The 14,825-nt window shown below is 37.8% G+C and overlaps 1 protein-coding gene across 1 annotated transcript in view; it reads left to right on the top strand.

Moving 5' to 3' along the window:
* Positions 1 to 13,772, top strand: part of nalf1b (NALCN channel auxiliary factor 1b) — a 177,146-nt gene extending 163,374 nt beyond the window's left edge. The window contains exons 2-3 of the mRNA XM_055214571.2: positions 3,819 to 3,990; positions 12,161 to 13,772. Coding sequence (XP_055070546.1) covers positions 3,819 to 3,990; positions 12,161 to 12,441 — 453 coding nt within the window. The 3' untranslated portion in view covers positions 12,442 to 13,772. The remainder of the gene's footprint in view (positions 1 to 3,818; positions 3,991 to 12,160) is intronic.
* The last annotated feature ends 1,053 nt before the right edge of the window (positions 13,773 to 14,825 follow it).

Raw genomic sequence — 14,825 nt, 5'->3', positions numbered from 1 at the left:
TGCATTTGTTTAAAGCAAAGCATTTATTTATTTACCAGGCTGCAGGTGAAGCAGTTCTTTATGCCTTCTACGTCTCATAATCGGTCCTCATTTATGTCCAAGAGACTCGATAATAATCTTTTACATTCAATCCTTTAATCTTTCATATTTAAAAGCGTTTTTATGCTGCTGCGCATTCATGTTTGTGAATCGTCACGTTTATAGGCGCATATTACTACTGCGCTCTTTAAATAACAAAAAAAATATCGTCTATTTTAGTTGCCTCAAAATATCAACGCGCCAACAATGCCCCTGAACACACCTCGTTTTCAGACCAGAACGGCCATGGGCGCAAAAGGGGGCGCAAATGCATTTGCTATTTAAACAACGTGGCGCTAAACATGAAAATTATAATTGCGCAGAGTGAAAACTAGCAAAATACACTTGCGTTGTGCATTGCGCCGGGTGTATGATAGAGCCCTATGTGTCTTGCGTTAAGTCCACAAACTTTCATCACAGTACATCTGTGATTGTTTCCTTAAAAAAAGGAAGCTAGTGACATCATTGCTTATTATTAAAATCACAAGTATGTGATGAAGTGGTTAAATTAGTTTTATTCACATCGGCCTATTATTGCGGCATCATTGATTTCAGACTCCCCTGCCCCCTAAATTAAATTTTAACACCAAAAGCCATTTTACCTATCAGTCAGGCAGTCTCTTTATGTGTAAGTGGGTGGTTTGTAGCAGGAATAGACTGCAATGTTGACCAGACCTTATGCTGACGGTCAAAGCCTGGCTTTGCGAGATCTTTGATGTGTATTACCGCAATCCAGCGATTGTTCCTCCTCTGTCATGTTCAGATATAATGCTGACTCGAGCGCATCACGTCCTCAGATAACTCCCACAAAAGCTTATTTCACCTGTAAAAAGCTGCTCGCTTCGAATGTCAATCAGGCCTGCATGAAAAAGCCCGGAGAAGAGACAGTAGGCTGTGGTCGTACCCCACTCTGTGATCCGTCATCCTTTACAAACGTCTGCTGTACCTCCATGTCAGGAGGGATTCATTATATGAACAGGCATTAGCAAACGCCTGCTGAGAGGTTGGCTCTCTGGAAATCTAATAAGCGCTTACAGGCGACCACAGCGGTAGAGAATCAAGGCTGTGGAAGGAAATGTGCTTTTTAAAGAGTTTACACGAGTGACGCCACATAAATATTTCATCTGGGATGGAGATGTGACATGATGTACAGCTGTGTGCTGGCGCAGTCGACCAAGACTCTGTGCTTAAGACAGTGATTCATTGCAATCATAATTGCCCGAGGGGTGGTTGGAGACAGAGTTGAGGACCTACCCATATTTCTCGGCATGCTGACGAAAACAGGATACAATCCAATGCAGAATTGGGTATCCTTAAGTCTGTTCCTTCTGTAAATGAAATTGGGATGAGTTCAGGAGGAATGATTCAGTTCGTTTACTCTCTCATGATGGGAGGAAGTGATGTCATTAGCTCAGCTGTGACTCATGGCTGCTGGAAAACCTGAGAAACCTGAGTCGTTAACCATTAATGCATTAAGTTCTATTCATTCAGCGTTTTAACAAGGCTTTTGTGTTGTGCACGAAAAATTGTCATAGCAGATGGCTTTGGTGTAATATCGTTATTTTATTTGTCTGATATTGCACATTTACATTTATAGCTGATGAAACCCCTGAGAAGAGTTTTTGTTTCAGCGCTAGATGACATTATGGTTGTTTTCATCTAATTTAATGACAGTTTTAACATTACAGATGTATGTACGGCCCACATAAGGTCTCTTATATTTAATTCACCACAGTGGAACAATTTATTGCTCAGTGGTTGCGCTTTCATAGCTTTTGAGACTTATTAGAGCTCTCAAGTATTTAACTCAAGTATCGGCTTTGTTTATTATATAAGCATAATGACTGTAATCTCTCACCCTTTAAAGGAGTTGTTTAAAAAATAATAATACAATTGAGTCAGATTTATTTTCATCGAAATGTACTATTTATAGGTATGTGTTCAGGGTTTCCCATCAGAAAATTTGTTAGTTAAGTTGGAAGGGTTGGGCAGGGGGATTTGGCCGGTGGCCGTGACAATCAAAGGGGCGGGGCGTATGCGTCATGATGAAAATTAAAATATTTTTATTTAAAAAAACACTCAAATAAAACTTGAACTTGAAAATGAACACATACGAAATGTTTTTACCTCTTAACGGGAATAGCTGCATGATGAAGTGAAACTAAAGGGTTAATAAACACAAACTGAAGCAGATGTTGTAGAACGTCTGGTGAACGATGATAGAATTTTTTTTAAAAACTGATCATTTCCCACTATTAATTACATTATCTTAAAGGAGTGTAACTATTGTAGCATGTAAATAATGCACATAAATAACGTGAGCAAGAGCGCTCAACAATTATATCTAATCAAAAGGTACGTGCAACCTATCCAGCAGGCTGCTCAAACAACAATATGACCAGCTAACTTAGGCTACTTTAAATTTGCAAGAACTATAGACTAATACAATAACAGGCTTAAATAAACCCTAAACATAAGTCCACTTACAGTTCTCACGGACACATATTTTATGAACTGGCTATCCTCCAGACATGACGGACCACGTCTTTATCTCATTTCGGCCATGTGGCGTGTGTGCACGCATTTTTTTTTTTTTTTTTGGACGACCTAGTTAAGGCGGTAGGGTTTCCCAGCGTAGGCGGGCCACCCATACTGCAAAGTGCTGCGGGAAACCCTGCTGTTTAAATAAAAATGAACTTTTTTTAATTCTGCCAACTACCAAAAAACATTTCTGCCAAATTCCTAATAAAAAATAGCCTTATGTTTTATTTGCATTTATTTACTAAAAATTGAAATAGGAAAAAATGGTCAAAATAACAAAAAAAGATTCCGATTTTGAATAGCCCAAAACAAGTTCAAATTCGTTTTTAACAACACAGTGCTAATGTTTTAACATTTATTTCAGGAACAATTCAAAAGTCAATGTTTGATGGAATAACCCTGATTTTATATGTTACATTATGATGTAAGCCCAACAACAGAGTGATGTACACTACAATGCACAAGTCCTATTTTTTAATCCTCATTTTTGACAGAGGTTGCATTTAGCGGCTTTTGCATATAAGCTCTTTACATTTAACACTGTGCTAGTGATTTTTGGATATTTAATAGAAAATTTTCCATATTGTGCTTTTAAAGGGGTAGTTCACCCAAAAATGAAAATTCTGTCATCATGTTTTCATCCTCATGTTGTTAAAAACCTATATAAATTTCTTTATTCTGATGAACACAAATTAAGATATTTTGATAAATGATAAAGAAGATATTTTGATCAATGTTAGTAAGCACACAGTTGATGGTAGCCATTGAATTCCATCATATTTGTTTTTTCAACTATGGAAGTCAATGGTTACAATCAGCTGTGTGCTTTTCATCACTTATCAAAATATCTTCTTTGGGGTTAATCGGAAAAAAGAAAATCATACAGGTAATGAACAACATGAGGATGAGAATATGATGACAGAAATGTTTGGGTGAACTATCCATTTAATTAAAAATAAACCTATGGGTAATGCAATTAGCTAATATGGTTTATTATATACAATTTAATAAGGTACTGATGTTAAAAGCTGATAAATGGGAGGGAGGAGGAGGTTGCTAAGGAACACAGGTGGGAGGGAGGGTTTAGGTGGCGATTGTTACGGCGGTACTGATGATGTAATCCTTTGCAATGGATACCCAGACTCTGGAGCACTAACAACTCTCCTTCTGGCTCTCCTTCTGTACTGCTCTCTGTGCAGACTGTCTACAAACAGTGGATCTGTGCCCAGTTCTTCCACATCACACAGATGCACTGCAGCAACAGGATCCCCTGCAGGAAGTACTGCCTGGAGGTCCAGCAGAGGTGTCCATTCATATTGCCTGACAATGATGAGCTCATCTATGGAGGAAGCCCCAGTTTTATATGCACAGGTGGGCAATTTGACCTTTTCTTCTACAAATCACCTGTTGTTTCTTTTTCTGCTGCAAGAGCAAAATAAATTATTGGTTGTGTTTTTGCATGAAAACATTTCTTAACATTTTAACAAGGCACCATAACATCCAGTGATATTAATATTAGACTTAATTTTTAATCAATTATTTTTTGAGGAATAGGATCACTAACACACAGGATCCCACAGACACAGGATCGTAGGATATCCTATTAAACCACAAGCAGATTAAGGCATTTCTGTGGACAGGATGCTATGCAAACAATAAATTCAGCTGTGCATTGATGCCTTTATATTGTGTTTTGGACAGTCGGTGCAGATTTTGTCAAATACCTTGTCTCTGTTACCACCTTGTGGCCAAAACAGAAAGTGCAAATCATGCTTCTGTAATGCTGTAATCTTTTATTAGAAGAATAAGCGTGATTGTAACCTATTTGCACACTACGCGAGTTGACTCGGCGGATTAATAAACACTTTATCTTTAAATTATCTGCCATTTGATTTGAATAATTACAACAATCATTGGTATGAATCGGGAGGGCATGAAATAGGCTTTCTCTCATCTGAATGTTGAGAACTAAAGGGCTGGTGTACTCCAAGCACTGGATGCTGTTTATCAGGATATGCTTATCTTCTAATCCTAGCGGATGCATGCCGATGACTGCATATGAATGAACGCTTCGGCCTCCCAGTGGCCTGCAGGCTCGTGCAATAATGAGACAGACTGATGATAAATGAAGAGCGCAAGCACACAGGCCGGCTGAGTGGTCAGACTGTAATTACATGCCCTTTAATCGCTTTAAGTATCCCCACTTAACACAGACTTGACTCACAGTGCTAAACTTTATACCTACCACTCCCACACATATGCCTCCCTTATCATCACAAGGTGATCTGAAACACCTGTCATGGGTGATGTATAAGTGGCAAGGTCAAGTGGAACAGTAAATGTATGAAAGTACCTTGAAGGATTATAATCTGTTATTATTTACTAATTTTTGTGTTTTTGCCTGTTAAATTGAAAATGAAAAAATAAATTAACTTTTAATAACAGTTAATGTGATGTGAGCTGTCCTATCCTGTGTGAGCAACAGTAAATGATAGATTAAAAACATTGATACAAACCTTGTTTCTCCAAATAAATGCAACAATTTGTCCTCGCTGAAAACCACTACTTCCACATACGATTTAAAACTCCCGGGTCAAGCTGACACGTCACTGTTTCAACCGTCAGTGAAAATGACTCCACTTGTAACCCAGCTGGGTAACCCAAAACTGATGATAATAACCCAATAAAATAACCCAATCAGTTAACCCAGCCATTGGGTTGAAAAATTACCCAATGCTTTTTACATTGTATTTTAAAGGGACACTCCACTTTTTTTATTTTTAAATAGGCTCATTTTCCAGCTCCCCTGGAGTTTGATTTTTAACGTTTTGGAAATCCATTCAGTTGATCTCCGGGTCTGGTGCTACCACTTTTAGCATAGCTAAGCATAATACATTGAATCTGATTAGACCATTAGCATCTCGCTAAAAAATGACCAAAGAGTTTCAATATTTTTCTTATTTAAAACTTGACTCTTCCGTATTTACATCGTGTACTAAGACCAATGGAAAAATAAAAGTTGTGATTTTCTAGGCAGATATGGCTAGGAACTATACTCTCATTCTGACATAATAATCAATGACTTTGCTGCTGTAACATGGCTGAAGCAGGCGAAGTGATATTACGCACTGCGTGAAAATAGTCCTCTGCTATTGAAATATACCAAGGGGACTATATTTGTCTGCTGCGTAATATCATTGCGCCTCTTGCAGCCATGTTGCGGCAGAAAAGTAATTGATTATTACACCAGAATTAGGGATGTTAACAATTAATCGATCTTAAGAATTAAATCGATAAAACTTAACGATTGTCGAAAAACCAAGCACGTGTGTCCGGCGCCTGCGTAAAGCACAGCTGGTGAAAAAACTAACCAGGCGCGAAGAAGTTAAACTAGTCATGATCACAATGATGCTCGATGCCAAACACACACGTGGGCTTTTTGTCCTCATTCGAGACGAGGCTGGCTGCTAACGTAACAAAATTGCATCCACAGAGGATCTGAGAGGGTCCGATGCTGAAAATCTAAACACAGTTAGGATACTGAAAGCAAAGACCCTCTTCAGGGAAGCCTGCAAGATTAGCATAGCAGCGCTGCTAATGCTGCTTTACACAGGGAAGGCGTCCAGAAGCCATTTTTAATAAACAGATTAAAATGTAAAACTTAAATTCTGTCAAGAAACTGTTAAATGTAAACTGTAACTGACTGTCGTTACACTCTGAACGCCCACAACATATATCATTGATCATCATCATTACTGGCTGAGGCGCTACAAGCTAAACACTGTTGCGGGTTTTCTAATGGAAGGTTGAAGTCTTCATAACATAAGCATCTTTGCTGATAGTACGCCGCAGGTCTAAAGCTGAGGTAACGACGGGAAAAGTGCCCTTTCGTTTGCTTCTTGGATATAATTACAACAAGCGGTGTATCGACGACTCAGAAAGCGAGGTGAACAACTAGAAAAATAACACTTGATGATAATGAAACTTTTATTTTGTCATGGATGCATGCGACTGTGCGGAGTGCCCGTTATGAGGCGGAGTTTACTGTGTCTATTAGTCATTATATTTCGTTACGATATTAAATTGATGATTTTTATCAAAACACCAACTACATTGACTCATTTTACAATCCCACTAGCATATTATTTAGACAAAATAAAATCTTTTAATTCGCGTGAGGAAGCTGGCGTTTTTATGCACACTTTTATGTCATTGGCTATATGCCACTGCTGTAATGGCTTATATTACTGTTAACGATTATTCGATTGATTGATCGTTAATTTAAATGATCATCGAATATGGGAAAATGCATAATTTGACATCCCTAGCCAGAATGAGAGTATAGTTCCTATCTGCCTAGAAAATCGCAGCTTTAATTTTCTGTCGCTCGTATTACACAATGTAACTACAGAAGAGTCAAGTTTTAAATAGGAAAAATATCAAAATTCTTTGTCTATTTTTTAGCATGATGCTAATGGTCTAATCAGATTCAATGGATTGTGCTAAGCTATGCTACAAGTGCTACTGCCAGACCCGGAGATCAGCTGAATGGATTCCAAAACGGTAAAAATCAAATGCTTAACTCTAGGGGAGCTGGAAAATTAGAAATTAATAAGTGGAGTGTCCCTTTAAGGAATTATAAAGTTCTTAATATTTTTGTCTTATTTTCCAGTAAAAATATCTACAAATTTCCCTGTGTTTGATCATCAAAGGACATATTTTAACACGTCTATGAAAATAGTAGCATATTAAAACACAACATACTGTATAAACAACATTAAAAACTGAATTTTCAGCACAGGGGGACTTTACACTGTCAGAAATAAATGGTCTGTCACCGGGGTAGTACTCTTTACAAAGGTCCTAATATGTACCATTTGGGTACTTTACAGATGTGTCACAGATCGTGTTGTATAAAACATGCACAGGGTCAATTCCAACATGGGTATTTTGGCAAACATCACATGAACAATCCAGAAAACAGATCTCATGGCTTCCGCTTGTTCAAAAATGATAACAGTAGTATGTACGGATGGCAATATATATACTGTACATTTTTAGCTACCCAGAAGAAAAAGTTGTACACTCTCATAATAATGTACTTAAAGTGCTCTATTTTTGCACAGTAATTTTGTACTTAATATACTTAAAATTCTTCTTTTGTAGTTATTAAAATAATCTTAAGAACATCTAAGTGCACTTGTCTGTGCTATTTTGAGACACTAAAATGTACTTTTAACATAGGCTACTATCTCTGTTTTAAAAAAATGTATTTAGTACCACTTAAACCCAAGCATGTCTTTAAATAGCACAGATAAGTACACTTAAATGTTCTTAAGATTATCTTAAGAAGTACTAAAGAAGAATTTTTAGTATATTAAGTACAAAATTAGTATGTGAAAATAGAGCACTTTAGGTACATTATGGATGCGTACTTTATTTCACCGAGGTAACCTAGCTAGTTATTTTTGTTTGTTGCATTTATTCTGTTTTAGTATTCAAATCTCAGTGAGAAGAAGAAAAGTAATAAAACTTTTAGGGGCGGTTGCCTGGACAGGGCTTAACATAGTCGCAGAATAAAATGCATGTTTGAGCTGCTTTAATATCTTATCCTAAACATCTTCGACTGATGTATCTTAACATATTGCATATAGACGGTTTCAACAGTGACAACATAAACAAACGGCTTTCGTGAAACAGACGTAACTTCTGGTAAACTCTGCAAAGAATCAATAACAACAAATTCATTTTAAAGTAGTTTATTTCTGATAACAAGCTAAATAAACAACATGTAGATTACCTTAGTTCATAGCTAAAGCATATCAAAAACTACACAGAGGTAACATTACTGTGTAAAATGTGTACTATATAATGTATACAATTTTTACTACAGATTGGCTGCCAAACTTCCCATCAAATAGCGGTAATTAGAGATGTAACGATTCAACCGTGTGTCCCATTAAAAATGCCTGTCTGAAATCGATTCTGAATCGTAAGGCTGCGATTCTTTGTTTCATGCACAGCTTGTGCGTGTACTACGGCATTTGGTCAGAAGGAAGTCCTTTTCAATCAAAGTCGGAGTCGTTTATAACGTGCATTTAAAAAAGCAACACTCGTTAAACAAAATAATTTAAAATACTCTTTATTATCATGAAAATACCTGAAACAATTCGAAGAACAGTGGTATAAATATTCCTGTAGACATATCCTGGAATAGCATTCGTAATGCTACTTCTTTTGTGGCACAAAGGGAGTTTCTGCACGGGAGCGCCCCCTGGCGTTCGGATGTGCCTTGATTTCACCGTAATTCATTCAAATTAATTCATTGAGAAAACGCGCATTTGCACGGTTAATCGTTACACCCCTAGCGGTAATCCATGATCGTCGTCTTCCCTCGTATTTAGGTAACCAAAACATTTGAGGTATTTGTTCCAAAGTTCATTTTAGCCACTAGTCAGACCATTAAACAAAAAGAGACCGGAAGTTCCACTCAGACACGTCACGACACATGCGTTCAATGAAACCATTTATATCAAGTTACATTTTTTGTCCCAAGATGCACACCAGTATTTTGCAATTTTTTTGTAAGGTATGTTTGCAAAAACTACTCACAGTAAATGCCCTATATAACTTAGTCCTAGTCATGGATTCATCTAAACCCTGTCCGTGAAACTGCCCCAAAAATATCAATGTGTATATGTGACGGACATCAGTTATGCTTACCTTAGTAGCCTTTTTAGGGCATCTTGAGCTAACTTTTTCTACGCCAACATTTAAAAAAATAAAAGTTGCCAGTCAGAGCTGGCATTTTTTATGATTTTCACAAAAGATTAATGCCTTTCAGAAAACGTTTCTTCTTTAATTGTTGAGATTATGATTTCTTCCCATTAATTCTTCAAATTATTATTAATCAAACTAAGCAAATTTCATTTTAATTGAATTCAGTATGACCAAATCTAAGACTTGAGATTATGATTTCTTCCTATCAATTCTTCAAATTATTCTTCAAATTATTAGGTCACATTCGGAAAACACATTCGGACAGTCTTTATAGGGAGAGTGTAACGGAATTCTTAAATATAAACAGAGAGCGCCTTTGTGATAACTAATCATATTTAAAAACACAATACTAATTTCTCTCTAAAATGCTATCAAAAGCTGTAAAAAGTAAAAAAAAACTTTATTTACACTAAAACTGTGCTCCGGTGCTTTCTTGGCCGCCATTTTATTTTTACGAATAAGACCAGGCTCTACCAATTACATTCCCCCGCACGCATACACATAGAACTGATGAAGGTATCTCAGGAGACAGGAAGTAAACCAAACACTGGGTTCTGACGTGCCTTGATGACTTTCTACCTTGGAGCTTTCCGACATACCCAGAGTGATGGTAATGATGGTAATTACAAATAGGTGTTGGGGTGGTGATGGCGCAGTGGATAAGACAAACGCCTTTGTGAGAGACACAGGTTCGAATCCACTGTGACACACCATTGTGTCCCTGAGCAAGACACTTAACCCCTAGTTGCTCCAGAGGCGTGCGACCCCCTGACATATATAGCATTTGTAAGTCGGTTTGGATAAAAGCGTCAGCTAAATAAGTAAGGTGTGTTTTTGATGACTGATGGGTTGTGGTGATAGCCCGTGGAGGATTCTGTGAAACTGAGTCCTTCTAATATGACAGTATACATTTAGTACCAATATGTACCCTTTGAGATACTAATATGAACTCTTTTGGTGCAAAGGTGTACCTTTAGAAAGGTCCCAGTGACAGCTAGGGACAATTTTTTCTGACAGTGTAAATCAAGTAAAATTACCCAAAATAAAGTGTGCTTATACACTCACCTAAAGCATTAGGAACACCATACTAATACTGTGTTTGACCCCCTTTCGCCTTCAGAACTGCCTTAATTCTACGTGGCATTGATTCAACAAGGTGCTGAAAGCATTCTTTAAAAATGTTGGCCCGTGTTGATAGGATAGCATCTTGCAGTTGATTTCGATTTGTGGGATGCACATCCAGGTCACGAAGCTCCCGTTCCACCACATCCCAAAGATGCTCTATTGGTTGGAGATTTATCTGGTGACTGTGGGGGCCATTTTAGTACAGTGAACTCATTGTCATGTTCAGGAAACCAATTTCAAATGATTTGAGCTTTGTGACATGGTGCATTATCCTGCTGGAAGTAGCCATGAGAGGATTGGTACATGGTGGTCATAAAGGGATGGACATGGTCAGAAACAATGCTCAGGTAGGCCATGGCATTTAAACGATGCCCAATTGGCACTAAGGGGCCTAAAGTGTGCCAAGAAAACATCCCCCACACCAATACACCATTGCATTAAAGAGAAATTGAACAGGTGTTCCTAATAATCCTTTAGGTGACTGTATATGTCAGTAGGGTAAGAAATAAACTTAAAGGATTAGTCCATTTTCTTAAAAGAAAAATACAGATAATTTACTCACCACCATGTCATCCAAAATGTTGATGTCTTTCTTTGTTCAGTCGAAAAGAAATTATGTTTTTTGAGGAAACATTGCAGGATTTTTCTCATTTTAATGGACTTTTATGGACATCAACACTTAACACTTAACTCGACACGTAACAGTTTTTTTCAACGAAGTCTCAAAGGACTATAAACGATCCCAAATGAGGCATAAGGATCTTATCTAGCGAAACGATTGTCATTTCTGACAAGAAAAATAACAAATATACACTTTTAAACCACAATTTCTCGTCTAGATCCAGTCCTGAAAGCGTCAATACGTCATGACGTCAAGAGGTCACAGAGGACGAACGCGAAACTCCGCCCCAGTGTTTACAAGTGTGTTGAAAGAGGACCGTTCCGACGTTGTTATTTGTGGAATGATACTAATTAATGTCTTTGTGTCAGTTTATTGTTTACAACGGTCCGCAAATGTGCGTTTTATATATGTAACACGTGACCTACCTACGTCACTATGCATTTACGTTAGGTCGCGCTGGACCGGACATAGACGAAAAGTTTTGGTTTAAAAGTGCATTTTTTTTTCTTGTCAAAAAAGACAATCGTTTCGCTAGATAAGACCCTTATGCCTCATTTGGGATCGTTTATAGTCCTTTGAAACTCTGTTGAAAAAAAAAACTGTTACGTGTTGAGTTAAGTGTTAAGTGTTGGTGTCCATTAATGTCCATTAAAATGAGAAAAATCCTGCAATGTTTTCCTCAAAAAACATAATTTCTTCTCGACTGAACAAAGAAAGACATAAACATTTTGGATGACATGGTGCTGAGTAAATTATCTGGATTTTTTTAAGAAAATGGACTATTCCTTTAATGTAATGTGTAATGAACTTTTTGCATTGGGTTTATTTGTGTTCCTCAAAAACTAAGCATAATACCAAGTTGGACCAACATGAGAGTTAGTAAATATACATTTCGTACATTTTGGGTGAAATATTCCTTCACTAGAACCCTCTGGTCAGGGGGATAAACTTTTTTTGGCCACTTCCTGTTATGTCCTGTACTGTGGTTAATATTTGTGCGTTTTGCTGCTTCAGGGCTCCAAGAGGACAACCCTTCAGACGCAGAGACAGAATGCTGCGACGTTCGATGGGACAGCAGGACGGACAACAGCTCCAAAGGCACTCTCAAAAGAACTCACCCGTCGTGTCAGCACGGGACATCCCTGACATCGTCAGCAGCCTCTAGACTGTGCAACAGCAGACTCAAATTCTGCCTGCTGGTCCTCGTCCTACTTCATACTGTTGCCACTCTCACAGCATCCCACAGTCCCACCGGATTCAACCTCACCTCCTCCAACTCCTCCAACGAGGAATGATGGGAGCAGCCACTCGGTTACAGTGTCGAACCCGATCGCGTGACGGACCGTGGGTAACTGCTGTAATGCTTTTTGGGACCTCTAGTACAGTTCAGGTGGAGACTGTGGACGTGCAATCAACCAAGCAAACAAAACGAACTGAGAAAAGCTGAACCGAACTCTGGACAAATTTAATCAAGCAACAAGAACAAGGGACAACACCGTAGCCTTTGTCGAAAGAGGGCGGAGTTCTCTCGCACCATGTTTTTTTACACTGTGTCTATGATTTAGATTTCTGTTGCACTAGATGACTGCAGAATCTAATTCATGTTTTTTTCCTTTCTTTTCATTCGGGTCTTTGTGCAGGAAGGATCGGCATAGTCAGATGAGTTAAATGTACAGTATCAAAGTGAATATTCAAGAGCGAGTGTCTATGTGGGTGACTGGCTGAGCGCGTGTGCATGTGTGCCTGTGCTTGCATTCGTGTGTCCACTTAGATGTTCTTCTTTCTATTTGTAATCACAAACTCTCTGAATGCTGCTCTATCCATTATGAGGGTTTCTGTAGAGCCTCTATAGCAGTTTATACATGTTTGAATTTCTGACAAAAATCTGCTTAGGTAAATACCCAAAAACTCCCACTAAGATCCTATGCCGATGTTTTTGTTGCTGATGTAATGTCACTTCCTGGTAGGCCAGGTCACGGTAGCTTTGGGGGTCTGGGTATGTTTAAAACATTTTGCTCAAGTGCTTAAAACTAAAAAGGTCCTTAAATATTGTATCCAGACTTGGAAATCCTTTTTGTGTTTGTCCTGGCAAAAGAGCAACAAAAAGCCCCCAAATCAGTTTTTCTGCCCTTAGTAGTAGGCATATCTATTTTATTATGACGATATATTCTCTACCCTATACAGTATAATTGCATGTTTATAACCACACTTGTTTTGACTACACTGCTAAATTTCAAAGGAATAAATCCAAATCTGGTAGCCAGGTATTCTTAGTACGTACCCAGCCAGTCAGAGCTTATCAAACGAAACACCCCAAACACAGAGAGGATCCATCGTACAGTTTATTTTAAAAACTACGTTCCTTACTACAGTAAAGGGCTTACCCATCATGTGTACACCATACACATTCAGACATTCCTGCAACATTTGCATGTAGAGATTCATGAGGCTTAAGCAACTCAGTGGAAACTATATTCATTTGTTATAAACCTTAAGATATTTAAACGAACATTGTTTATGAGAAAGTAAGGCATCATTAAGGGCTTTTATATTTTTATTTGTTTTCTACAGGTATTACTATCTAATGAGGATGTGTCGCTGTGACACACACACACACACACACACATAGACGCACACACAAAAAACTAAAGCCTTTTAAGAGACAGATCCCGTGTGAACCTGTCAAATGAATACAGCCACACTTCTGTTTCCATATTGTTAAAACTCATAAAACATCACAAACATGTCCAAAAAGTAACACTGGCCCACTACATACACAACATGCACATTTCGTAATTTAACGCCAAGTATGCTAACTATAAAAATAAATATATTCTAAGTGTTTAGTAGCCACCATTTTGATAGACAACATAATGCATGTCTTTTAACAAACAAATAGGAATAAAAATGGGTGACATTTGCCACTTTTAAATTTAACCCCTTATTAGCATAAAATCAAAAAGAGTGGCCGTCTGTAAATTGTTTGCATTGCTGACGATCTGAAATATTCGCCAGTTTCTATATTAGCGATTTTCGCGATTTTTTGTTGTTGATAAAACACTTAAGAAAATGTAAAATCTTCACTTAAAGAAAACGACCCACTTGCCCTTTTGCAATATAAATTACCATTAGCGAATGACATTTCGGTGTCAGAAGCACAAGTGATTTTTTCGCTAATGAAGTTCAGTTGAGCTAAAAAGACTAAAGGTGTTTCGACCTCAATGACCAAATACTTTAATTTTATGTCTTTATTTTTCAATTCCCAGCAAATTAATGCACTTGGACCAAGGTGTTAATTTACTTCTTGGCTATTTAAGGCTTTTGAATATAGTCCAGAGTTTGATCAAATTACAGATTTTTTTCTCAAGCTGATTTGGGTATATAATAGTCTATTGTTAAAGAGACAGTTCACCCCAAAATTTTAATTGTGTCATTTACTCACCCTCATTTTGTTCTACCCCATGTAGATCGTAATCACACAGTTGGTCGCAGTGTTATGTCAAAGATTATGGTGGGTCCCCTTTCTAATACCCCCCCCCCCCGCACCCCCCGTCATTATAGGGTCACCTAATTTTATAAAGTGAGGTGTGATCCAGGATAAACGTTTTAATCAAAGAAACCCCAAATTACCCTCAACACAAACCCTTTAATCTTTATTTACCCCTTAAATTAGTTAAAA

This window comes from Misgurnus anguillicaudatus, chromosome 17 (assembly GCF_027580225.2).
Source record: "Misgurnus anguillicaudatus chromosome 17, ASM2758022v2, whole genome shotgun sequence".
NCBI classification, from domain to species: domain Eukaryota; kingdom Metazoa; phylum Chordata; class Actinopteri; order Cypriniformes; family Cobitidae; genus Misgurnus; species Misgurnus anguillicaudatus.
Note: the sequence above shows the minus strand (reverse complement) of the source record. Positions and strands in the feature narration are given on the sequence as shown.